The 24414-nt window shown below is 48.0% G+C and overlaps 1 protein-coding gene across 1 annotated transcript in view; it reads left to right on the top strand.

The window, feature by feature from the left end:
- LOC119954198 (A disintegrin and metalloproteinase with thrombospondin motifs 8-like) overlaps positions 1–23515 on the top strand; it is a 37003-nt gene extending 13488 nt beyond the window's left edge. Inside the window, exons 4-8 of the mRNA XM_038779214.1 lie at positions 6661–6953; positions 9333–9519; positions 11093–11265; positions 19023–19198; positions 21915–23515. Of these exons, the coding sequence (XP_038635142.1) occupies positions 6661–6953; positions 9333–9519; positions 11093–11265; positions 19023–19198; positions 21915–22653 (1568 nt within the window). The 3' untranslated portion in view covers positions 22654–23515. The remainder of the gene's footprint in view (positions 1–6660; positions 6954–9332; positions 9520–11092; positions 11266–19022; positions 19199–21914) is intronic.
- Positions 23516–24414: the final 899 nt, after the last annotated feature.

The raw sequence follows: 24414 nt of genomic DNA, 5'->3' as shown, positions 1-24414 counted from the left end.
TGTCCGGCTTAAATCGAGGGCTGTTCCCGGCGCCAATTCGGGCATCATGCTCTCGTTCCTTGCTGGTGGCAATATCGAGGTTTGCACTCCATGTCGGTAAACAAAACCGGCATTTGCATTAATTTAAGTGTGATTAGCGCATTTCATCCGATATGCTCCAGGCCTCTGTGATGCTCCGCTCCACTCAAGTGGAAGTCAGGCGGGCGTGGTTTACTTTTGGTATTTACAAACGGGTACTGGGCACCGTGGCTGCTGAGGGGGAAAGAGAAGGTAAGCAAAGTTCGAAATTAAAAAAAAAAAATTTCACGTTTGCTGAGGGGTGGCTGCCAGGGCCCCCGGGGCGGTGTACCAGGGAGCGACTTGGTGACAACTCCGTGGATTTAGGGTGTCCCCCTCAGGATCGGGGTGGCCTGGTTCAAACCGCTATTGCTGCAGTATTTGTTTTAAATGCACCCATTTGGTAGAAGTTCCAGGCCCTTGGCTGCTCACTCTGCTGACTGCTCACTTTATCCTCTAAATGTTCACAGAGCTTCTGGCCATTTGAAAGCCCACCCAGGCCACCTCAATGGAAATCTCGGACCCCAACTGGCCCATCAAAGCTCCATTAGTGGGCCACCAGGTGCTGCAACTCCTCAGTGCACGTATCAGGAGTGCAGCCCCACTGCAGGGGAAGCAGGGGAATAGCAGAGCTCACCCCAACCAGAGGATAAATGCATCGTGGCCTTTGGCACCTTCCCTAACACACTGCCACTCTCACCAATGACTCTATCAGCTAGCCCACGCCGCAGGACCAGTAGCTGTCTCCAAGCCCTGCCTGTCCACCACGCACCTGTTCCCATCCATCCTGCCCCCAGGCAAGTTGTCACAACCTGCGTGTCACACCCAGGACCCAGGACCCACATCACACTGCAGCTGTGCTTCCAGGTACACACTTCCCTGCCTCACCCCCATTTGTATAACCAACCCCCACACAAGCCTCTAAGCATGGAGGTGATTGATGGCACGCCGTGACCCTCTCCACTGCACAACCAGGTGCTACCCTGCTGGTGGGATAACACACAGCCCACCCAATGAGGACACCCTCATTAGACCCCACTGGAGAGACAGGGCAGGGGGCGCAGAGCCTATCATTGGCACAGGATGTAACAACCATTGGTACCTCTGTTGACAGGGATAGGTAGTGAGGATAGAAGCTCCCTACATCACAGGCCCGGTGCCTCTTACTGATGTGGACAGGGGTGCAGAGTGAAAGGCCACATATCGGGGGGGAACGGCTGAGGGATTGGGATGGGTTTGAGGGGAACATGTGGAGGGTGGAATGAAGCGCAACTCAGTGACACCATGTAGCCTGTTGGATCTGGTCAGTCAAGGAAATACTCATCTTGCGAACATATCTTCTCTTTTGCCGCCTGCAAAGAATGAATTTCTGAGTACAGCCGGGAATGCTTGCTATCTGCCTGGCCACAGCTGCCGTAGCGGATGCGTGGAGGCTGCCAGGGAGAATTTTGCACAAGGGGAGCAGGGACCAGTGAGACTCCAGTGCCGGCCATCCAACAGACAGAGGAGGGGCTGCGAAGAGACGCCGCATCAGGGCACGTATATATCAACAGCGCCTGTCCTTCAAGGAGATGTCGGACCACTTGTGTCACCAAAAGCATTGGCAAACCAAGGGGAGCATGTGCCACCTGTGTCAGATAATGGCGCACCTGGCACCTCGGGGGTCTGGAGGCAGTAACTACTCCCGGTGGCCATCAAGGTGATGGTCACCCTGAACCTTTACACCTCTGGGTCTTCCCAAGCAGGGACCTGTCTGGGATATCTCAGACATCAGCACACAGGTGCTTCAGCACTCTGACAGATTCCCTATGCACCCAGGCCATGGACTATATAACCACAATCTGGACAACGCCACTAGGATACCCAGGCAACAGGATTCACTGCCATCACTGGCATGACTCAGGTCCAGGGGGTAATTGATGTGAGACACGTCACCCTACGAGGATCGCCTCATCAGGGGGTTCCCATTCTTAATCAGAAGGGCTTCCACTCCCTAAAAGCGCAGTTGGTCTGGGACCAGCTGCACATCATGCACGTCTGTGCCTGATATCCAGACAGCAAGCCCGACGCATACGTTCTGGCGCCCAATTCCCAATGGGAATGTGAACGACATGCAATTCAGACCTGGGCCAGGATTATCCCCTACCCGGCGGGGCGGGGGGTCCCGGTGTCTTGGAGTGGCGTGAACCACTCCGGTGTTGGGCCGCCCCAAAGGTGCGGGGGTCTCCGCACCTTTTGTGGCCAAGCGCTCATATTGAGGGGCTAGGCCCGCGCGGAATGGTTCCCAATCCGCCGACTGCCGTGAACCGCTTTTGGCGCCACGCCAGCCGGGGCCGAAAGGACTTCGCCGGCCGGCGTAAGTCCGTGCATGCGCCGGAGCGTCAGCAGCCGCTGACGTCATACCGGCCCCCATAGCACAGGCCCGCCCGCCGATCGGTGGGCCCCGATCACGGGCCAGGCCACCGTGGGGGCATCCCCCGGGGTCAGATCGCCCCGTGCCCCCCCCCCCCCCCCCCCAGGACCCCGGCGCCCGCCCGCCCCGCCAATCCCGCTGGTAAGAGAGGTGGTTTAATCCACGCCGGCGGGAGAGGCTAGTCAGCGGCGGGACTTCGGCCCATCGCGGGCCGGAGAATCGCCGCGAGAGGCCCGCCGACCGGCGCGGCGCGATTCCCACCCCCACCCAATCTCGGGGGCGGAGAATTCGGGACACGGCAGGGGCGGGCTTGACGCCGGCCCCGGGCGATTCTCCGACCCAGCAGGGGGTCGGAGAATCCCGCCCCCTGTGTCAACACATAGTCTCCCAAACATAGAATTTTGCCCAGGATGTCTAAGATGAAAATACCTGGTGATAAATATTTAGTGCACTGTAGCCAGGGGAAAAGCTGATGGAGGGAGTCGCAAACCGGGGCGGGATTCTCGGACCCCCCGCCGGGTCGGAGATTCGCCCAGGGCCGGCGTCAAGCCCGCCCCCGCCATGTCCAGAATTCTGCAGCCCCCGAGATACAGCGGGGGCGGGAATCGCGCCGGTCGGCGGGCCCCCCGTGGCAATTCTCCGGCCCACTATGGGCCGAAGTCCCGCCGCTGACAGGCCTCTCCCGCGGCGTGGATTACACCACCTCTCTTACCGGCGGGATTGGCGGCACGGGCAGGCGCCGGGGTCCTGGGGGGGGCGTGGGGCGATCTGACCCCAGGGGGTGCCCCCATGGTGGCCTGGCCCGTGATCGGGGCCCACTGATCGGCGGGCGGGCCTGTGCCGTGGGGGCACTCTTTTTCTTCCGCCATGGCGGAGGCGGAAGAGACCCCCTCCCCTGCTCATGCGCCGGTATGACGTCAGCAGCCGCTGACGCTCCGGCGCATGTGCGGACTTGCATCGGCCGGCGAAGTCCTTTCGGCCCTGGCTGGCGTGGTGCCAAAGGCCGTTCACGCCAGCCGGCGGAGTGGGAACCACTCCGGCGCGGGCCTAGCCCCTCAATGTGAGGGCTTGACCCCTAAAGGTGCGGAGACGTCCGCACCTTTGGGGCGGCCTGACGCCGGAGTGGATCATGCCGCCGGGTAGGGGAGAATCCCGGCCCTGATATCCTCTTGGTATAACAAGTCCCTCGAACGAGATTCCCTTCCATTTCTAGGCCCAATGAAGTGGAACTGATCAAATGCTTAATGCCTGTGTCTGAAATATCTTCTTCTGCTGTTTTAGTCGAGTTATCAATTCACTTATTTTAAACTGGATTCCAGCTCATGTGAAGAAAACGTGGAGGGATAATTTTAGACATCTCTATATTAAGAGTTTGTACTGTTGTATCTTAATACCATTTCAAATCTTCAATCTCCAAATTTGTGCTGTGTTGTGGAATTGTACCTTCAGTTCAACTTCACCAGTTGAAGTTTGAAATTCCCATACTACTTCTTATTTTCTCAGTAGTTTTCAATGACATTCGACGATATGGTCATAAGATATAGGAGCAGAATTGGGCCATTCAGAGCATCGAGTATGCTCTGCCATTCAATCATGGCTGATATTCTCATCCTCATTCTCCTGCCTTCTCCCCATAACCCCTGATCCCCTTATTAATCAAGAACCTTAAAACAACTCAGTGATTTGATCCCACAGCCTTCTGCGGCAATGAGTTCCACAGATTCACCACTTCTGGCTAAAGAAATTCCTCCTCATTTCTCTTTTAAAGGTTCGTCCCTTCAGTCTGAGACTGTGCCCTCGGGTTCTAGTTTCTCCACTCATGGAAAGATCCTCTCCACATTCACTCTATCCAGGCCTCTCAGTATTCTGTAAGTTTCAATGAGATTCCCCCCTCATCCTTCTAAACTCCATCGAGTACAGACCCCGAGTCCTCAACCACTCCTCATCTGACAAGCTCTTCATTCCCAGGATCATTCTTGTGAACATCCTCTGGAGCCTCTCCAAGGCCGGCACATCCTTCCTTAGCCAAACACTGCTCACACTATTCCAGCATATATTGGATACTGTTCCAATTCTTCAACTTTGCAATAAAGGCAGAGCAAGAATATTGAGTTTTCTTTTTGTTTAAAAAAAAATGACCGTATCTAGTACAGTAGTAGTTTTCAACCCCATTATCATATTGGTCATAGAAAAGTAGCTCATTTTCTTTGATTGTATTAGCACATTACACAAGCTGACGGGCGGCATAGTAGCACAGTGGTTAGCACTGTTGCTTCACAGCACCACGGTCCCCGGTTAAATTCCCAGCTTGGGTCACTGTCTGTACGTTCTCCCCCTGTCTGCGTGGATTTCCACCGGGTACTCCGGTTTCCACCCACAAGTCCCGAAAGGCGTGCTGTTAGGTGAATTGAACATTCTGAATTCTTCCTCTGTGTACCCGAACAGGTGCCAGAATGTGGTGACTAGGGGCTTTTCACAGTAACTTAATTGCAGTGTTAATGAAAGCCTACTGGTGACAATAAAAATTATTTTATAAAGTGTGATTGGCCTACTTCCATTGGTGAAACAAAAATGAAATTCTGAAGTACACTACAGATATGGGGCGGGATTCTCCCCTACCCGGCGTGACGGGGGTTCCCGGCGTAGGGGAGTGGCGCCAACCACTCCGGGGTCGGGCCTTCCCAAAGGTGGAGAATTCTCCGCACTTTTGGGGGCTAGCCCCGCGCCAGAGCGGTTGGCACCAGAAGACTGGCGCAAAAAACCGGCGCCCCCGGCAGCGGGGCTGGCCGAAACGCTTTCGCCGGTCGGCGCATGCGCCGGCGGCGATGTCAGCGGCCAGCTACCGCTGACGTCACCACCGGCACATGCGCGATATGGGTTTCTCTTCCGCTTCCGCCATGGCGGAGAAAGAGTGCACCCAGGGCACTGGCCCAGAGTCTGAGCGGGGGGCCCCGATCGCGGGCCTGGCCACCGTGGGGGCACCCCCTGGGGTCCGATCGCCCCGCGCCCCCCCCCAGGACCCCGGGGGCCCGGTCGCGCCGCCAATCCCGCCGCCACCAGAGGTGGTTCAAACCTCGGCGGCGGGAGAGGCCTCCCAGCGGCGGGACTTCAGCCCATCTGGGCCAGAGAATCGCCGCAGGGGCCTCGCCGATCGGAGTGGCGTGCTTCCCGCCCCCGCCACTTCCCGGGTGGCGGAGAATCTCTGCCACGGCGGGGTCGGGATATTCGGCGGCCCCAGGTGATTCTCCGACCCTGCTGGGGGTCGGAGAATTTCGCCCATGATGTGAAATGGATAAGTAGGTTAATATTTGAGTTATGGTGGATTCCATGTGAAATAAATCTTCCCCCTCAGGTGCTAACTGACCTGTTGTTTCAACATTTCTACTTTCTATTTCAGTAAATACTGAGCCAATATTTATTAAGTATGTCTGTATATGAAGCCACAATACCATTGCCGTATCATTTTTTCTCTATTGGCATTTCTTGAATGCAATCTTGGACTCTTGCAGGGTGAAGGTGGTCTACGAGAAGAGCATGAAACAGGCTACTATTGAATTGAAAACCCCATTGACTTCAATGGAAAAGAAAATCACGTGCGGTGTAAAACCGATGGCTGATTTTTGATTAGAAACACATTTCATGCTCCTGGCGTAGACTAATGTTATCATCTTTAATATTTCAATGGATTATTAGCTTGACTAACCTAGATCTATAAATGGACATATGCTATCGGGAAGAGCTACAAATTGAGCTCACAGCCCTAACTAATTGTAAAAACCATCTTGACAATTGATTTTCAATTATTATTTGAATGCAAACTGATTTTCCCTTCTCCAGTATTTTCCTCTTCCCCTAAATCATTCCGCATCATTCTCCAGCTAGGGATATGGAGTTTCTGGGCTGAAAGTAGCAGGTAGCCACTGTCAATTACATGCTAAAATTAACAACTTTCCTTTCTAAAGAGTGGATTGATGCAGTTTTAATGTTCTTTATAAATATAAACATAGAAGCAGATGTAAAATGGGCGCAAGGTTCAGGCATAATGTCATGAGTTTCTAAAGAAACATCAGGCATATATGAAAGTAAAATAATATTGTCAAAATAGAATATGCTCATTAAAAATTCTTGTACTTCCTTTAAACATGCTAAGTACAAACAAAATACTTAATTGCATCTGGTGTTCTTCTCAGGTAACTGTCTGCTCGACGCTCCTGCTTATTCAGTTTCATTGCCTACTGAGCTGCCAGGGCAGACATATGACTTGGACACACAGTGCCGGCAGGTTTTCGGAGAGGAGTACCGACACTGCCCAAACACTTCAGACTCCGATGTTTGTTCTCAGCTGTGGTGCAGGATTGAGGATCAACCCATGTGTCACACGAGGAACGGAAGTCTCCCGTGGGGAGATGGGACTCCATGTGGGCAGAACAAAATCTGTGTCGATGGTGTGTGCCTGGGCAGCGACGAGGTAACTACCTTAAAGGTAAGGTGTAGAATTGTGTGGGCCTTTTCCAGACATTCTTTCTCGGCGTTTAACACCTCAAACATTTTCATTGATCTTTGAATCCTAATGGTTTTAAAGACATTCAAAATACAATTGTGTATTAAGAATAAAAAACGGAGAAAATTTTAAAAAAGCATTCTCAATTTATTTCGGACAGTAGTTCACTTGGTCGCTCGCAGCAGCTCTTTCATAACACAAAATGTGTTGTATTGCAACAGAATAGGACTTCAATTTGCATCTGTGAGTTTCCTCCTGCGCAAAACAAGCAGATGTGCTGTTAACCCGTTTGAACAACTGCCTAGAAATCACATAAAGCGGGCGTGGGGCCCTGAGATGTAGACCAGTTGCCCCACCCTAAACTTTTAACCATCTATGATTTGTTTCTTGGGCAAATAATGGGCAGCCAGTAATCGAGGATTACCCCCACCCACACGCCCCCACAATACTATTGTCCACATAGGGAACTTTGTAATGTGATAGTAAGTTTGAGAAATCTTATTATGTTTCACAAATAAAGTGAATACTGATTTTTAAATGATTGCCGAAGTTGTATATATTGTGTTACTTCAGTATTAAACAGTGCTATTTGATATCAGTGTCCTGATTAGATAACAAGGTCGGAGTTATGAAACAGAATGGAATATAAAAATGATAGACAGGGAAATAGGTAGAGGAGCTACTGACATTGGACACCCTGCTACTTGGTTTGAATCCAGCCCAGGTTGATGGGGTGAAAGTCTTCTCTCTATCCTTACAGTATGTGGCCTGTGCAAAAAGCTATATTGCATCAACCTATCCTATGTTCACAGAACAAAACTATCCATAATTCGGCCAAAGTTGGTCCTGTCCTTCAAAGACGTCATTTTGGTTCATGAGAAAAATTCTGATTGCTACAGAAAGTGCTCTTTTGAAGTTAAGACCAATAGTTGGGACAAAGTCGAGGGAAATTCAAGTTGCATTGGACATATGTTCTTAGACTAAGAGGTTCTTGATACTGACATTGTTCTAAGTGGAAAAGTGTTTGGGCTAGATTTTAAATCTAGTCTCAGGACAATTTCTGGACCAATTGCTTCACCCAATTTCCACAAATCTATTAGCATCTGTGTTTCATAGACACAGGGCGAAATTCTCCCCCCCCCACGACGGGTGGGAGAATAGCGGGAGGGCCTTCCCGACTTTTTTGACGCCCTCCCGCTATTCTCCCGCCCCCCCGCCGAAATCCCGACACGAATCGCTGCCGCCGTTTTTTTACGGCCGGCAGCGATTCACAGCTGTTAGAAGGGCCGAAGTCCCAGCCCTTTACGACCTTTTTACGAACGGCAAACACACTTGGTCCTGCCGTTCGTAAAAACGTCGTGACCACCTGGAAAAAAATAACCATGGCACCGATTGGCACGGCAGTACCACGGCCGTGCCAAGGGTGCCATGGGCCCGCGATCGGTGCCCACCGATCGCGGGCAGCGGGCCCGATGCCCGCGCACTATTTGTCCTTCCGCCGCCCCGCAGTATCAATACGCGGGGCGGCTGAGGGGCAACCCGGACCGCGCATGCGCGGGTTTCACGCAAAAACCGCGATGACGTCACCCGCGCATGCGCGGGTGGAGTCTTCCCACCTGCGCATGCGCGGCTGACGTCATATGACGCGTCAGCCGGCGCTAAGTCCGACAAGCGGGCTTAACGATTTTCGTTGAGCCCGACTTGTCGGAGCCTCCGACGTCGGGCTGCTAGCCCCGACGGGGGACCAGAATCGGTCCCCCGTCGGGAAGGGGCGCGATGCCGTAAAACCCGCCCGGGTTTTACGGCAGTTTGACGATTTCTCCCGTTTTGGGAGAATTTCGCCCACAATCTTGCAGTGACCATCCTTGCGACATGTATATATGATGGAGTAAGGGGGTTCAAATCCTGCAACATCATAAATAATTGTTGGTGATCAATTGAAAAAGCATTGATGAAATGTGAGAGACAAAATTAGAGGCGCTGGTTTAGCACAGTGAGCTCAATAGCTGGCCTGTAAAGCAGAACAAGGCAGTAGTGTGGGTTCAATTCCCGTACCAGCCTCCCCGAACAGGCGCCGGAATGTGGCGACTTGGGGCTTTTCACAGTAACTTCATTGAAGCCTACTTTTGACAATAAGCTATTACTATTAGTGGTGCATGTTTTAAAAATGAGAACCACAGCCTTGGTAGAAGATTGGAATTGCTATGATTGGGGCTGCCTACTTTTTCTCAGATATTTGAGGATTAAACACACGATAATTATTGTGATACAATTGCACAAATTTATTTAAAGTCCACAGGCATGGTCACCTGAGACAACATGTGATCAGAAGCGGGTGTTGAGCTTTTGTCTTGTTTGCAGGTTATTGTCCAAGGAAGCTGGGGGTCCTGGAATCCCTGGGGAGAATGTTCCAGAACGTGTGGTGGAGGTGTGCAGTTTTCATTCAGAGAATGCAATGATCCAGTGCCTCAAAATGGTGGAAAATATTGTGAAGGACAGCGAACACGATACCGTACCTGCAATACTCAAGATTGTCTGAACAATAATGGTAAATGGATAATTTTAGCGATTTATGAATAATTGAAGTGAAGACCTATGGAATAAGTGCGATTACATAAAGAAGATAATATAAACCACGCTGAAATGTAAATAGGTCACATGCTCTTCCACATTCACCAATCATAACCCATCAGTTCCAATTCATTGACAGGTTTGTCTGAAATATACTTTTTGATATAAAATTTCCAATCTCAGGGCAGGAACCAGACATGCAAACCGGTTCTGGTTCCTGACCCCACAAAGTGTACTTTAGACACCCCACCATAATCTCCAGCAAATTAAAGGTCAGAAAGCAGACTGGTCGTCCAATCAGAGATGGTAGGCACGCACTCTGGAGTGCCAATGGGAGGACCTCCAGCAGTCTGTGATTAGCAGCCGCATTGGCCGAGCTTGGAGTTGATCATGGAGACTGCAAGGAGCAACGGTGGGTAAATTATGCATTTTAAAATGCCACAGCTCCCTGGCCATAATCCTGGAGGAGTAACCCCTCTAGCAGATTGCCAACTGCTGCAACTGTGGTTCAGCTGCCATTTTGGGTCCGTTGTGAGGGGTTCCCTCAGGTTTTCTCTCAGGGATCCTCCACATCTCCCCTGAGCCCATTGGATTGGGCTAGACATGGTCCAGTCCAACTTGGGCTATCCGCATTGCTGACTCAAAGTTCCAGTCAATGTAAGAACGGGACCTTGGTAGGCTTCATAATTTACAATAATTGGCGGCCAGCAAATCTTTTCCCAAGCCACCCTCATTGAAAAAGGCTCCAGGTCGGAATCATGGCAGAGAACCACCATACTTCAGGCTGGCCTGCCTCTGATCATGACCCCCAATGCCATTAGAAATCACAGCCATGGGAACACACATGTCCCATCTGCCCCAAGTCTTTTTTTTCAATGAATAAACACTTCAATAAACCAAATATGTGAAATAGATCAAATGTGAGTGTTGAAATATTTTGGTTTATTGTGCTCATAAATTGATGGATGATTGTGCTGAGGCATGAGACATCACACTTAGGTCCTAGTTGCAGCATCAGGCATTCCAGTCGGATGTGGAAGGTGAAGTGGAACATTTCTCTACTTGGATCACCAGTACCTCCTGCTGCCTACGTCTCCAACAACCAGTACCTGAGTACAATGACAATTGGAAAACCTTCCTCTCCTCCCTGGTCCGAAACACATGCTACACAATCAGTTGGGTTGGATCCACTCTGAATCACAACAGTACTGGCCAAGGGACCTGAAATGGAGTTAAATATGCGAAGGCTGCTAATGCTGTCTAGTAATCCTGTGACTAATTTGCATTTGGCCTTCTTGTAAAATGCTGTTTTTCAAGGTTGAAAAGGAACACCGTACACTTCAACCTTATTCATTGCAGAAATGTAAGCGTATTATAATTTTGTCTGGCACACAGATTGTGCTGTTACATTGTTCTGAAAAGCGCCTGTGGTTTTGGCAGTTTGGATCTGAGTCATATTACAATAGAGTAAATATTTTAAAATAAGAGAGGGCTCACTCCCAGTGTGACACAAAGAAAGTAACTTCTGGACTCTGTTTATTTTGCAATAGGAAAAAGCTTCAGAGAGGAGCAATGCGAAAAGTACAACAGCAGGAATTACAAAGACTTTGTTGGCAACACGATTAACTGGTTACCCAAATATTCTGGTGTTTCCCCAAGAGATCGGTGTAAACTGTTCTGCCGTGACAGAGGGAATACGGAGTTTAAAGTATTTGAATCCAAAGTAAGTACCTCCTTTAGAATAGACAGTAATTTACAGCTATAACTAAAAACAGAAGAGGCTGGGAACACTCAACAGGTCAAACAGCATCTGTTACTCCATAGATGCTGCCAGACCAGTTCAATGTTTTCAGCGTTTTCTGTTTTTACTTCAGTATTTTAGCATCCACTGTATTTTACTTTTGTTTCAGTCATTTTACAGCGTAATAATTAAAAGTTCAGTAATACTGTATGTTGTGTTATGTACTCTGGAATAACACAGGCTGCAACTGGATGCAGCTTTAACCAAAAGGTACTCCAGACCTTGAAGTTAGTTCAATCTGATTTATTGAGCCAGTAGCACAGTTAGCACAGTTCTCTATGAGTTCGACTCTCTGCTAACCTAAGTGTGGTTACTCTGTCTGACTGAACCAGACTAGCTCTTAGCCACGTGCTGGAGGTGTGATACTGTACATACACCCTGACTCACTCTGTAGATGCTCATCAGTGGAAAGAGGCAGAGTGTGAGCGCCTCGTGCCTTTTATAGTGAGATACCACCCCTGAGTGTCTTGCCTGCTCACTGGTCATGTCCTGTTCTCTGTGTTCATTAGCTGCCTGTCTATATATCATTATCTGCATGTCTGCATATCATGACACTGCATTTTTGAGATACTTCCTGGTATCTTACTATATTGTCAGGTTCCCATGTTACTTCATCCCAATGATGCATTACGTTCTCGAGAGCAGGCCTGATAATTGATTCATTTTTTTTACCAAAAGAAATGAATCGCTCATTGCAAGAATAAGTCATCTGTATTGAAGGCACTGTTGTTATATTACTGGACCAGTGCTCTAGAAACTCAAGCTGGTGGTCTGCAGATATGGGGCAGAGCCACAAGGAAATGGGTTTGGGTACGGGTGGTTGGATGAAGGCGGTGGAACTTAAAGCCCAGAAAAGTCTGGCATCGGGTTGGGAACTCAACATGATTATGTCCAAACTCTAGCTTAACTCAGGCGGGTTTGCTAGCCCCTATGGAGCCGTTGGTAAGTAATTACAATATTTATTTTAAAAAATAAATTTAGAGTTCACAATTATTATTTCTCCAATTAAGGGGCAATTTAGCGTGGCCAATCCAGCTCACCTGCACATCTTTGGGTTGTGGGGGTGAAACCCATGCAGACACGGGGAGAATGTGCAAACTCCACACGGACAGTGACCCAGGGCCGGGATTCGAACCTGGGTCCTCAGCGCCGCAGTCCTAGTGCTAACCACTGTGCTGCATGACGCCCTGTAATTACAACATTTAAAGAGGCAATTAATCGAGGATTTGAGCCCAAACTTTGGCTTTAACCGGCCTCACAGCAGATTTCCAGAGCTGTGTGGAGCATGCCAAGGACAACCAGATGAGAAACAAAAGCAGGGAGTGTATGTTCAATGAAACTGACAGGCTGGGAAGCCTTCAAGCCATGAAACTGAAGAGTTGAAGCCATGCTTATGCATGGGGCTGCAACTCACCTACTTTCTGATGGAGTGATCTTACTGTTTGACATGTGGGGCGAAATTCTCCGACCGCCAGCAGGGTCGGAGAATCGCCCGGGGCCACCGAAAATCCCGTCCCCGCCGTGGCAGAAATTCTCCGCCACAAGGGAATTGGCGGGGGCAGGAATCATGCCCCTCCGATCGGCGAGGCCCCTGCGGCGATTCTCCGGCCCGCGATGGGCCGAAGTCCCGCCGCTGGGAGGCCTCTCCCGCCGCCGAGGTTTGAACCACCTCTGGTGGCGGGGGGATCGGCGGCACGAGTGGGCCCCCGGGGTCCTGGGGGGGGGGGCGCAGGGCGATCGGACCCTGGGGGGTGCCCCCACGGTGGCCAGGCCCGCGATCATGGCCCACTGATCGGGGGGCGGGCCAGTGCCGTGGGGGCACTCTTTCTCTTCCGCCGCCGCCACGTCATCCGCCATGGCGGAGCCAGAAGAGAATCCCCCAGCGCGCATGCGTCGGTGGTGACGTCACCACCGGCGCATGCGCGAACCGGCGAAGGCCTTTCGGCCAGCCCCGGCGCTGGGCGGTGGGCCTGAAAGGCTGCTAATGCCGGTTTTGGCGCCAGTCGGCGTGGTGCCAACCGCTCCGGCGCGGGCCCAGCCCCCAAATGTGCGGAGAATTCCGCACCTTTGGGGAGGCCCGATGCCGGAGTGGTTGGCGCCACTCCCCTTTGCCGGAACCCCCCGCCCCGCCAGGTAGGGGAGAATGTGGCCCTAGAGTTCCAATTCCCTGGGAGCTATTTTGTCTTTCTCTCACCTTGATCTGCACTTCCTTGTTGCCACTATGGCAAGGGAGCAGTTTATGCTGCTCTACTTGCACCTCTGATGAGGAACAAGAATAGCAGCAACACTGGTTGCCGTCTCCTCAGCCACATGCTGGTGCTCGAGAGGGAAAAAAGAGCTGGACCCAGAGATGCAGCTCAAATGAGCCGAGAGCCAGGGGTCAGACGAAGGGTTGATGCTAACGCAGAATCTGTAGACTTTTATGACATAAAAACCGGTGCCGCACTGGGACCGATTCCGCTACCGTCGAGGGGCTAGCACAGGTGCCGCATAGAACACAGTTGATTCCAATGAAAAATGATTCGCTGACTCTGTGATCGACACTCGGGAGGCTGACAAGCTGCAGCTTCACATACACATTACGCTCCCCACACACACTTATCCTAGCCAAAAAGGTGGCACTGGTTGTGCTGGAGTGTGCCCACACAGCTGATGGGTCAGCTGAGGCCAGAGGGCATCAGGGGGGTGCCCTGGGGGGACAAGTATACAACCCATGGCACTAGGTTCAATGTGGGCTCTTAGCAGTGTGCGCAGCTGCATGGCTGCGTTGTCGGCTGCAGCAATGGTGTTCCATGCCCGTCCACCCGACTCCACAGCCCATCTCCTGGCCACCCTACACTACTCCCCCCAGCCTTGGCAGAAGCCCCCTGGCCAGCGGCACAACTGTCAGCAAACTATGGTGATGTTGGATGCCATTCATACCCGCTGGCCAATGATATCTACGTCCGCAGCCATGTCCTGTTGTGACTGGGCCACGCTCTGGAGAGCTGCAACAATATCCATGTGGCCCTGCTACATGGCTGCCCTGTTCTATGACCCAGTCTATGCCCGCGCACTGTGCCCCAGGCCTTGACCATCCTGACCCATTGATGTGACTCTCGCACCCAAAGCTTCCACTGCGGATGCCACCGTATGGTGTTGGCCTGTGTGGCATGCATTACTGGCACCGCCTCCTGCTCCTGGACACATCCTTCCGCACCTTCAGGCACTGGATGGTTGCTGATACCCCCTCATGTTGTCCCAAGCCAACTCTGATGGGTCCACCCTTTCCTGAAGCCCGAGATCTGTCTGGACGGCAGCTGGTTCCTGAGGCTGTGCCATCCACCGACTGTCCCCCCCCCCCCCCCCCCTCGGAAGTTCCTACCTCCACCTGATGTACCACAACATGTTTGCCGTGCGCACCAGAAAGTGTCCCAGGAGCCACTTCACTAAAATGACTCACCGAGGAGAGTGTCCCTGGGATGGTGCAGGGTGTTGGCGACGGCTGCGGTGAGAAGTCGGTGTCATCCCAGGCCGGTGCTCCAGGGTGTTGCGTGGTTGCGGCTGACGGCAAGGGATACCAGCCGGTTCCGCCTCGTCAGCCCTGCAAGGCACAAGACGGGACACGTTGTGAGATCATGGGTAGGCACTGTCTGTGGGGAGAGCGAACTCACTGCCTTAGGGACGTCCCATGCCGACCAGCCTCTGCTACTGCCCACTCTCCCATCCCGCTAACCTGGTCCATTACCCTCCAGCGGTTGTGGGCCGCCTTCTCCTGGGGTACGGATAATGCACAGTACGAGACACTCGGACACGGGCAGCAAAGAGAATCCACAGCTATAAGTCTGTGTGTGCAGGGCACAAAGCCATAGTGGGCATTATAGGTGTTAGCACCTGGTGCAGAGTGGGGTGCGAGCGGACTGCTGTCCCGTGGGGTTTGGTCACCCTCTGATGGGGGTGGATGGGTTACAGGTGTGTGGTATGGGGGTGGTGCCAAGGGTACGATGGTGGAGACTTACCTGGTGGCCTGAAGGGGTTGCCCATCCTCACCCAGTACTGCCTTCCGGTCCTCCTGGTGTAGGCCACATGGGGGTGCGGGGAGGCGGGGGTGATGGGTGTGGGTGTGCAGGATGGACTGGTAGCAGGGGCACGGAGTTGGTGACTCACTCGGGCCGTCCTGAGGAGGCGGTGCAGCTTCTCGTGGCACTGCTCTCCGGTCCTCACGGTGGGGCCCACGGAGCTCAAAGCCTCTGCCACCTCCACCCCAGGCCCGTTGATAACGGAGAGTGGCAGCCTACAACCCAGCCCAGGGAACAGGCTGTCCCACCTCTCATCCACAGCATCCAGCAATATCTTCAGCTCTGCATCCGCGAACCTCGGGGCCGCTTGGTGCCATCTTCTTGGCCGGAATGACTATGTGCGGAAATGCTTTCTGCAGCTGTAGCTTGTCAGACTCTTGAGTGCAGCAAATCACACGGCAATGCATTGGAATTGCATTAGTTCCACATGGTGCGCATGCTGGCCCATTAGCATGTCCTGAATGGCTCTGGCATTCGAATCCCCATCGGGACCATGGAACACCCATCCCATTCAGTCCCGGCTCCCAAACGGAGAATCCCGACCTATAATTCCAGCATCTTTACTTTTTTACCGTCCACCATAACCTTACAAAACAAAGGCATGTACACAGCAGCAAAGAGTGACATTCCAATGCTGGCATCACTCGCTGCTGGGATTTCAAATACCCAGTTATGATGAACAAATCCCATTCTCAAGCATTTTTCTCCTTTTGTGCAGAATAAGATGAAATAAGAAACCGCTGGGTATCCGCAACATAACTCAGCTGTAAGCTGCATTTTTAAAGGATATTGAAACATTTTATGTTTAATTATTTTTAGATACTGCCCAGATTGTCAAGGATAATAGCCATGCTGTCAGCACCTCGGTGCTCTGCTTATTGCAATGGATGAATTATAACTATGAATCATTGTTTTGGCACCATCAAGCTTTGATGCGATCAGTTGAAGACTTTTAACTATATTGTGGCATTTGCATTTAATTATTTTTGGAGACACTAATTTCACATCATAAAAGAAAATAATATATTCTGCAAAGTTCCTTCTCTTTGCAATAAAGTACAAATAATTACATATGGGCCAACTGCAAAATACGATGGGTTCTTTTACAGTTTTCAGAAAAGTAACTTCAAATGACAAGTTCTGAAAATCTGATGCTTTGGTTGACTGGATTAGTTTATTGTATCTTATAAAATAGTCAGAAAAGGATTAAGTGCCTAAAACTCTTGCTTTCCAGTACTAATGTACATTTAACATATTTCTATGAAATTACTTTTTGGGTTTTTCCGGTCCTGCCCACCGGCAAGATATTCCAGTCCCGTCAAAATCAACCTCATCAACCACAGTGGGATCCACTACGCCAAAAACTCCCGTCGTCTGTCTTTGATTTTAATAGAGGCAATAGGTGCTTGCACATACAGTCGTCAGATAGGCTTGGATATTACGGGCGTAATTTTCAGACATTCCCACCCGCAGGATCTTGCGGTCACGCCGACGGCGATCCCCCGCCACAGCGGAAAGTGCGAACAACAGGAAACCCTGTCGACAGGACTGGAAGATCCGACTGCTGGCCAATAGCAGGCTGCCTCTGCCATTGCAATACACACCACGGGGGGGGGGGGGGGGGGGGGGGGGGAATCCTGCTCAATGAATCTGATAAGTGAGGGGCTGTACTTGGTGAAATCAGTAAATTTATGCCAGAGGACATACATTTTAAGACGAACACCAAAATAACAAAGGGAAGGAATAGAGGAGATATTTACTTTTAAACAGAAGCCATGTTAGAAACAGTGTTGAAAAGAGCTTTTAAAATGGAAGCAAGGAAAATATTTTGAAATGAGAAATTTAAAGCGATGGAAGAAAAGGCTGAGGAATGGGACTAATGGGACTAATTGGAATGCTGGCAAAAGACCAATTGGCCTCCTTCTGGCCTGTAAAATGTTATGGTACTGAAAAAAATAAATTCTATCGAATCACAGTCCAATGTTGGTGACAGTAGTTAATTAGCAGTTTAAACTCTATGCAGGCGGAATAAGAAACCATAGACTGCAGATGTAATACCCTCTTCCTAATTTCTCTTTCCTGAGGAAACAATTCCGATATATAATCAAATTGACGCTTTTATGTCAATGTTGACTAATTTCTTGTTAGACCAGCCAATTAGATCAAGGCTTATTTTGGTGCCCTGTTCACCTAAATGATTGCCATTAATACAACAGTGTGGGGAAAGGTAAATGAACATGCGTAATGTTAATAATAAATTAACACCAAAATGCACCTTGAAGCCTAATTTCATAACTAAAAGGGTCACTGGGTCCAAACTATCAAAACCTCTAGACTAAAAATCTGATGTAAAATTCCCAACCTTTTGTGCATCAAGAAAGAAAGTTATTTCAGTCAGACTGGAATACAATGCAAATTTCCTTTCTAATGCCTTCTCCAAACTTCTCTGGAATTTTTATATGCCTGTCCTACACAATTAATCATGCTGTATATTATAGATTTTAGTCAGAACATATAAAGAGTTGGATTCTCCATTTTGGATTTTCTGCCGGAATTGCTTCTGGTTTGCGCTGATGCTAGGAGCTGTGCCCAAAAGCGATTCACTCTCCCCAGCCATGCAAATTTATATGTAGTGGGGAACGCAAGGGACTCTTTTCTCAATCCCGCTATTAGGCCGCCACTTTGAGCCGGAGGCCCAATAGCAAGGAGCAGTAGCTAGCCCCCATCTGCCCTCCCCCCCACACAGAGCAAATCCTTCTGACCCCCCCATGCTGCCATGTGGAGGCATCCCCCCCACCACCACCACGGGATTGGCTGGGTCACACACCCCTCCCCCCACAGCACACATACGATTGACCCACCAGAGATTCCCCCCTCTATATCAGAGCATCCTCATCAGAGACACCCCCCCCCCCACCCCGCTGCCAATCAGTCACACCTGCCTGGAGGCTGAAGAGCAGTCCAGGCAAAAACACTTTAAAAATCATTGTTTTTTCACTTTTCAGCCCCTTACCCCTGCTGCCTCAGATGGATGTCAAGAAAGCAGCAGCTGTTAGAAAGTCAAAACACATTACAAGGCTTTAAACCCTCTCAGATCCTTTGCGCAGAAAGACTTCTATTCACTTTCAAAGAGAAATAGCTTTTAATAGGCTGCAATTGGCAGGGTAACAGCTTCCAGATAGCCACTTGATTATTTTTATTTCCCTTCACGCTTGAACGCATCTCATGTACTCTGCTTTGAACCTAACAGAAATGTTTAGGAGTTAAGTGCTTTCACTTTCTCTTCTTCACGGCAGAAAGCACTTTACTGTTTTTTGACATGTTCAAGAGTTGCAGTCATAGCTAGATGTTCATAACAGCTCTCTAGGACTCCTTCCAAGGTCGGGTAGGGGTGGGAGAAGATCAACCTGCAGCCACTGAATGCTCATTTGGGAGTGGCGTAGCTGCGGGGCACTTGCTTTGCTCTGCTTGGTGGGAAGCGCGACTCCACCATCTGAGAAATTCTGACCCTGGTTTAAATCAATGCTCCATTATACCAATCTCATTTTGAAATGTTGCACATCAAAATATCTTTATGGCGATGAAATGTAAACTAATTTAAATACATTGTTGGTGTTGCAGGTAATTGATGGAACGTCATGTGGTCCTGATACAACATCGATTTGTGTTCAAGGTCAATGCGTAAAAGCGGGATGTGACCATGTCATTGGATCCAGCAAGAAATTTGACAAGTGCGCAGTCTGTGATGGGAATAGCTCATCATGCAGGAAAATAAGTGGCTCTCTGACCAAGTCTAAGTACGTCCATTTCTATCATAGCTTCTACGCTGTTCAAAATTAAAACCTGCTGACAAATCTATCCGATACAGTGGAAGATGTGTGCTTAGTATTTTAGAAACATTTATGATTAGATTTTACAGCGGGAGAAAAATACTTGGCAAATTTGATAAACTACTGATGAGGTAGTATTGGTTTAACTATTGTCTGTGGTAGGCAATAGTTAAACTACTCGCACATTGTATTCTGAATTAGATATCTTCTTTGAATCATTACTCAGACATATTCTAAAGGGTGAATTGGTCACTTGCAAGCTTGTTACTTTGGGAATGAAAAAATAAGCTTAAGGATATTTCCACTCTCTTAGTCAGAGATGATGGTGTGAGGTGAACAAACAATGAGGGAGAACATAAATACAAATTACCAATAACATACACATGACAAAAATGTTTCCATAGATCTCTTAAAGCATATATAATGGTTGGATCTATGGCTACAAGATCGGTATGATAGATCCTCATCGACAAGAGTTAGGTTTTAATTTTAGTTCTAGCTGACTTTCAAACCTTTGTTTTCTTTGGGGAGGGCTATCCCAGCAGATTGCATTATTGATTGATCATCCCTCTTTCTGCATCACACAGAATCTGGTTTGAACAGGACCTGATCCATTTGCCAATCCAGTTTGCATTAGTTTGCCTTGTCTGCACTGAAATTACTCAAATTATGGTCCATTGTTCTTAGCCTACAAGGTCCTACAGCCCAGATTAGCTTTACAAAGCATCTTGGACAACCAATGAATAGTGAATCTGTAAAGAAGTCAAATATACTCCACCATTAAATCCTCCTGACTAAGTCTGGATATCTGACAAACTTGGAAGAGAAACAAAAATAGATTAAATTTTTTTAAATCTGAAATACATGAACGAATGGAGCCAAATTGGTCCCAAATGCTTCTCAAAAGGTTGGTACAACGAGTAAGTGAACAGATTCATGTATTTCAAGATTGGCGAGATGTGGGTCACTCCTTATCTAAGGAAAGATATGTTGGCATTGGAGCAGTCCAGAGAAGGTTTACTAGGTTGCTCCTGGGTATAGAGGGATTTCTCTTTGAGTAAAGGCTGAGTAGGTTGAGCCTGTACTCATTGAATTTTTGAAGAATGAGAGACAACCTTACTGAGACATATATGATTCTCAGGAGGTTTGACAGGATAGATGCTGAGAGGATGTGTCCCCATGTGGGACAGTCTAGGACCAGAGGGCATAATGTCAGAGTAAGGGGTAATCCATTTAAGACATTGATGAGGAGGAAATTCAACTCTTGAGAGTAGTGAATCTGTAGAATACTTTACAGCAGAGGGCTGTAGAGGTTGGGTCATGTTCAAGGCTGAGATAGACAGATTTTTAATCAGCAAGGGAATCAAAGATTATGGAGATAAAGCGGGAAAGTGGTTGAGGATTATCAGATCAGATCAGTCATGCTCTCATTGAATGGTGGAGCAGATTCGATGGGCTGAATGGCCCACCTGCTCCTCTGACTTATGGTCCAAGGAAGCTATGTTGGGTGATTTTTACTTTGTTTTTATTTTTACCAAAGATCTGTCGGCACACGAATATTAGCATTGAAGTTTGAATGTCAAATAAAATAAAGGCAAGATCAAATTGTCAGGAAGAATGGGAGATATTCCAGGAGGATGTAAACAGATTAGCAGATGAGTGGCAGATGCAATGCAATATGAAATAGGATGTCCTGGGGGGGAAACACAATGAAGGGAAGTATACCCAAAACAGTAAGGTACAAGAGTGGTGGAATAGGTAGCCTTAGCTTTACAGATATAGATGTATTAAAAACTGAAACTGGAAGTCAGTTAGAAAAGGCCTTTAAAAGGCAATGGGATTCTGGGTTTTATACATCAGGCGATTGGTGTTAAAAATGAGTCACTAATGCTGAATTTGTATAAAAGGATAGTTTGATGACAGTTGGTGTTCTGGGGACCCGATTGTTGGAAGGGAGTTCCAAGTCATGGAAAGGGTACAATAGTCATTGGAAAAATATTGGATTGAAGTTTTATACCGGTGATAAAGGGTGACACGGTAGCACAGTGGTTAGCACCATTGCTTCACAGCACCAGGGGCCCGGGTTCAATTCCCAGCTTGGGTCACTGTTGAATTGGTGAATTTAAAAAAAACAAAGATGATAGCATTAGGAATACTCGTGGAAGGATAAATATTGATTTTTTTTTTTCTCCACACTGATGGTTATTCAAACACACCACAATTGGCTATTGAGGCACAAGCTAATATGGATAACACGTTGAAAAAGAAGAGATATAAAAGTATACAGAGGAAAAGGAGAGAAATGGAATTAGAGGAGCCCGCTACAGCTAAAGAGTTAGCATGAATATAGGTATGATGGGCTCAGTAGTTCCATGATTTTAGCAATGATGGAGATTTTAGGCAAATTGGATCTCAACCCAGTATAAATATGTTAAACAATAAAAGGGAACATTCCTTCATCTCTGCACATTTATTTTGTTGAGATTCAATCAAAGATTCAGAAATTGTCGGTGATAATTCTGCCATATTTCCAGAACCCTGAGATTGCGTTTAATGCATTCTTAATTCAAAGTAAGAAAACCCTTAATTGTGGCAGAACCTCGTTTCACCCAGTAACAAATAATGAATTTATTACAATTAGACATTAGTTTTTATGGATTTAACTTTTTTTTTGTCTTCCTAGGTATGGATATAACGACATTGTGACAATCCCTGCTGGAGCAACCAATATAGATATTAAACAACGGAGCCACAAAGGGATTAAACATGATGGTAATTACCTGGCTGTGAAGTTGCTGGATGATAAGTACATTCTGAATGGAGACTATTCAGTGATAACAGTAGAACACGATATTCCAATTGGAGGGGCTGTTCTCAAGTACAGTGGGTCCTCTACAACCCTGGAAAGAATTCAAAGTTTTAAACAACTTCAAGAGCCACTGACAATTCAGCTGCTGTCTATCAGTATAGATACATTGCTTCCCAGGGTAAAGTACAGTTTTTTCATCCCCAAAGATGTGTTATTCAGCAAGCCAAAGGTGAAAGTAAACAAGAAGTCCCCCAATGCCATCAAACAATCCATGACCTCTCAGTATACTCTTGGGGAATGGTCAGAATGTTCTCGGAGCTGTGGATCTGGTTGGCAAAGGAGAAATGTAGAGTGCAAGGACAATGATGGCAAAGTGTCCTTGGAATGTAACTGGGCATTGAAGCCAGAGGACATCAGACCCTGTGCCGATATGCCATGCCCACTTTGGCAGCTGGGTGCTTGGTCTACCTGCTCAAGAACTTGTGGCAAGGGGGAAAGGAAACGGACTGCTTTATGTGTTGAATACACGGGCAAAACTGCAGAAGGCGACAAATGCGATTTTTCCAAACAACCCAAATCTGTGACTGAGGAGTGCTTCCTACAGGAGTGCTAAACATGGCTATTTTATTTGCAAGAAGAAATACAATCTGACAGCCCCTACTAACCAGACGCAACCTTGCTTAGCTTCAGGGTTGTGTAGCCATAGGAAAATGGAGAAAATGCACTAACTGACCCAAATAGGTCAACAAAGTAGACCTGTTTGATGTAGTAAGACATAAAATACCACTGTATATCTTCTTTTTGTTGTTTTGCCAGATAGTTATCTACCTCAGATGATAGAGAACGTTGCCTTTCAGAAGTTAGGCTAATATACTGTAAGATTTTCTTATATGCTGCTGTTTCAGTCTTAACGCTCGACAAGTCGGCCACTGCGAAGACGACAAACTTGTAATCATAGGAACTGTAATTTAATAATTAAGAGGTACTGCCTTTGGTGTGTCTATAATAGTTTGTTACATATCAGTCCCATACAACTTGTGTGTATATTTTATTGGAGATTTAAACCTAATTCAGATGTAGCATTCCAATACTATATATAGAGTACCTGAGGTATCATATACCTTCAATGAAGGAGTGTAGTTATTTTTAAGCTTCCTTTTAAAGCTATTTATTTTTGTACAGTTTATATCTTAATGACTTCATTTTTTTTTTAGTTCCTGTTGTGTTACAAACGGGAGACTTTTCTTTCTCCCCTTTATCTAAAGAGATGCTTTACTTTGTACACGTGGTTATCAGCTCATGTGGCAAATCAGGAGACTCTGCTCAAACTGAGAGCGCATTGAAATAAATCAACTCAATTTTATAAAATCTTGATTTTTATGTATGAACTTTGCCACTTTAGTGAATAATGCAGAATTTGTCCTGTCAACAGCCCTGTTTAATCTCGCACAATAAATCATGGATTATAACTTTTATTCTACCCTCTGGTATTTTTAAAAATCTTTTCCTCAGTAATTATTTCCTTTTCTCATTGTCTCGTGCTTTATTCATTATTTAGTCTTTATATTTTTCTTTGTATCCTCTTCATTATTTTTCAGGGAGATAAATCAAAGTCATTGCTTTTACCCATGTGAATGCAAGTCTCTAATTTCTGTTGCAAATAATAGATTCCAAATCTTATTTCAAAACAGAAGGATGTTTGGCTGCCAAAAATCAGTCAAAGAAAACATACATGTTGAAGTTCATTTCTGAACCATCAGGTTGCTCAAGGTGACACTGCAATAATAGACAGGAGTGCAATTGAATTGTCGTGAGGTGAAAGCTTGGGATTACATCTCAAGAATGAAACAGGGGCAGCATGGCACAGTGGTTAGCACTGCTGACTCACAGTTCCAGGGACCCAGGTTTGATTCCAGCTTTGGGTGGCTGAATGTGGAGTTTGTACATTCCCCCTGTGTCTGTATGGGTTTCCTCCCACAGTCAAAAGATGTGCTGCTTTGGATTGGCCATGCTAAATTGCCCCTTAGATTTCAGGGATTTTCAGGTTAGGTGGGATTAGGGGAATTGAGTGGGGGAGTGGGGCCTAGGTAGGGTGCTCTTTCAGAAGGCCGGTGCAGACTCGATGAGCCAAACCTGCACCCTAGGGATTCTATTCTATTATATTACAGACGGCACAGTGGTCTGCTGTCTCATAGCGCCAGAGATCTGGTTTGATTCTGACATCAGTTGACTGTCTGTGTGGAGTTTGCACATTCTCCGCGTGTCTGCGTGGGTTTCCTCTGGATGCTCCGGTTTCCTCCCACAGTCCACAGATGTATAGGTTAGATGGATTGGCCATGCTAAGTTGCCCATTAGGATGTGTCTCTGGAATACG

This window comes from Scyliorhinus canicula, chromosome 19, assembly GCF_902713615.1.
Source record: "Scyliorhinus canicula chromosome 19, sScyCan1.1, whole genome shotgun sequence".
NCBI lineage: Eukaryota > Metazoa > Chordata > Chondrichthyes > Carcharhiniformes > Scyliorhinidae > Scyliorhinus > Scyliorhinus canicula.
Note: the sequence above shows the minus strand (reverse complement) of the source record. Positions and strands in the feature narration are given on the sequence as shown.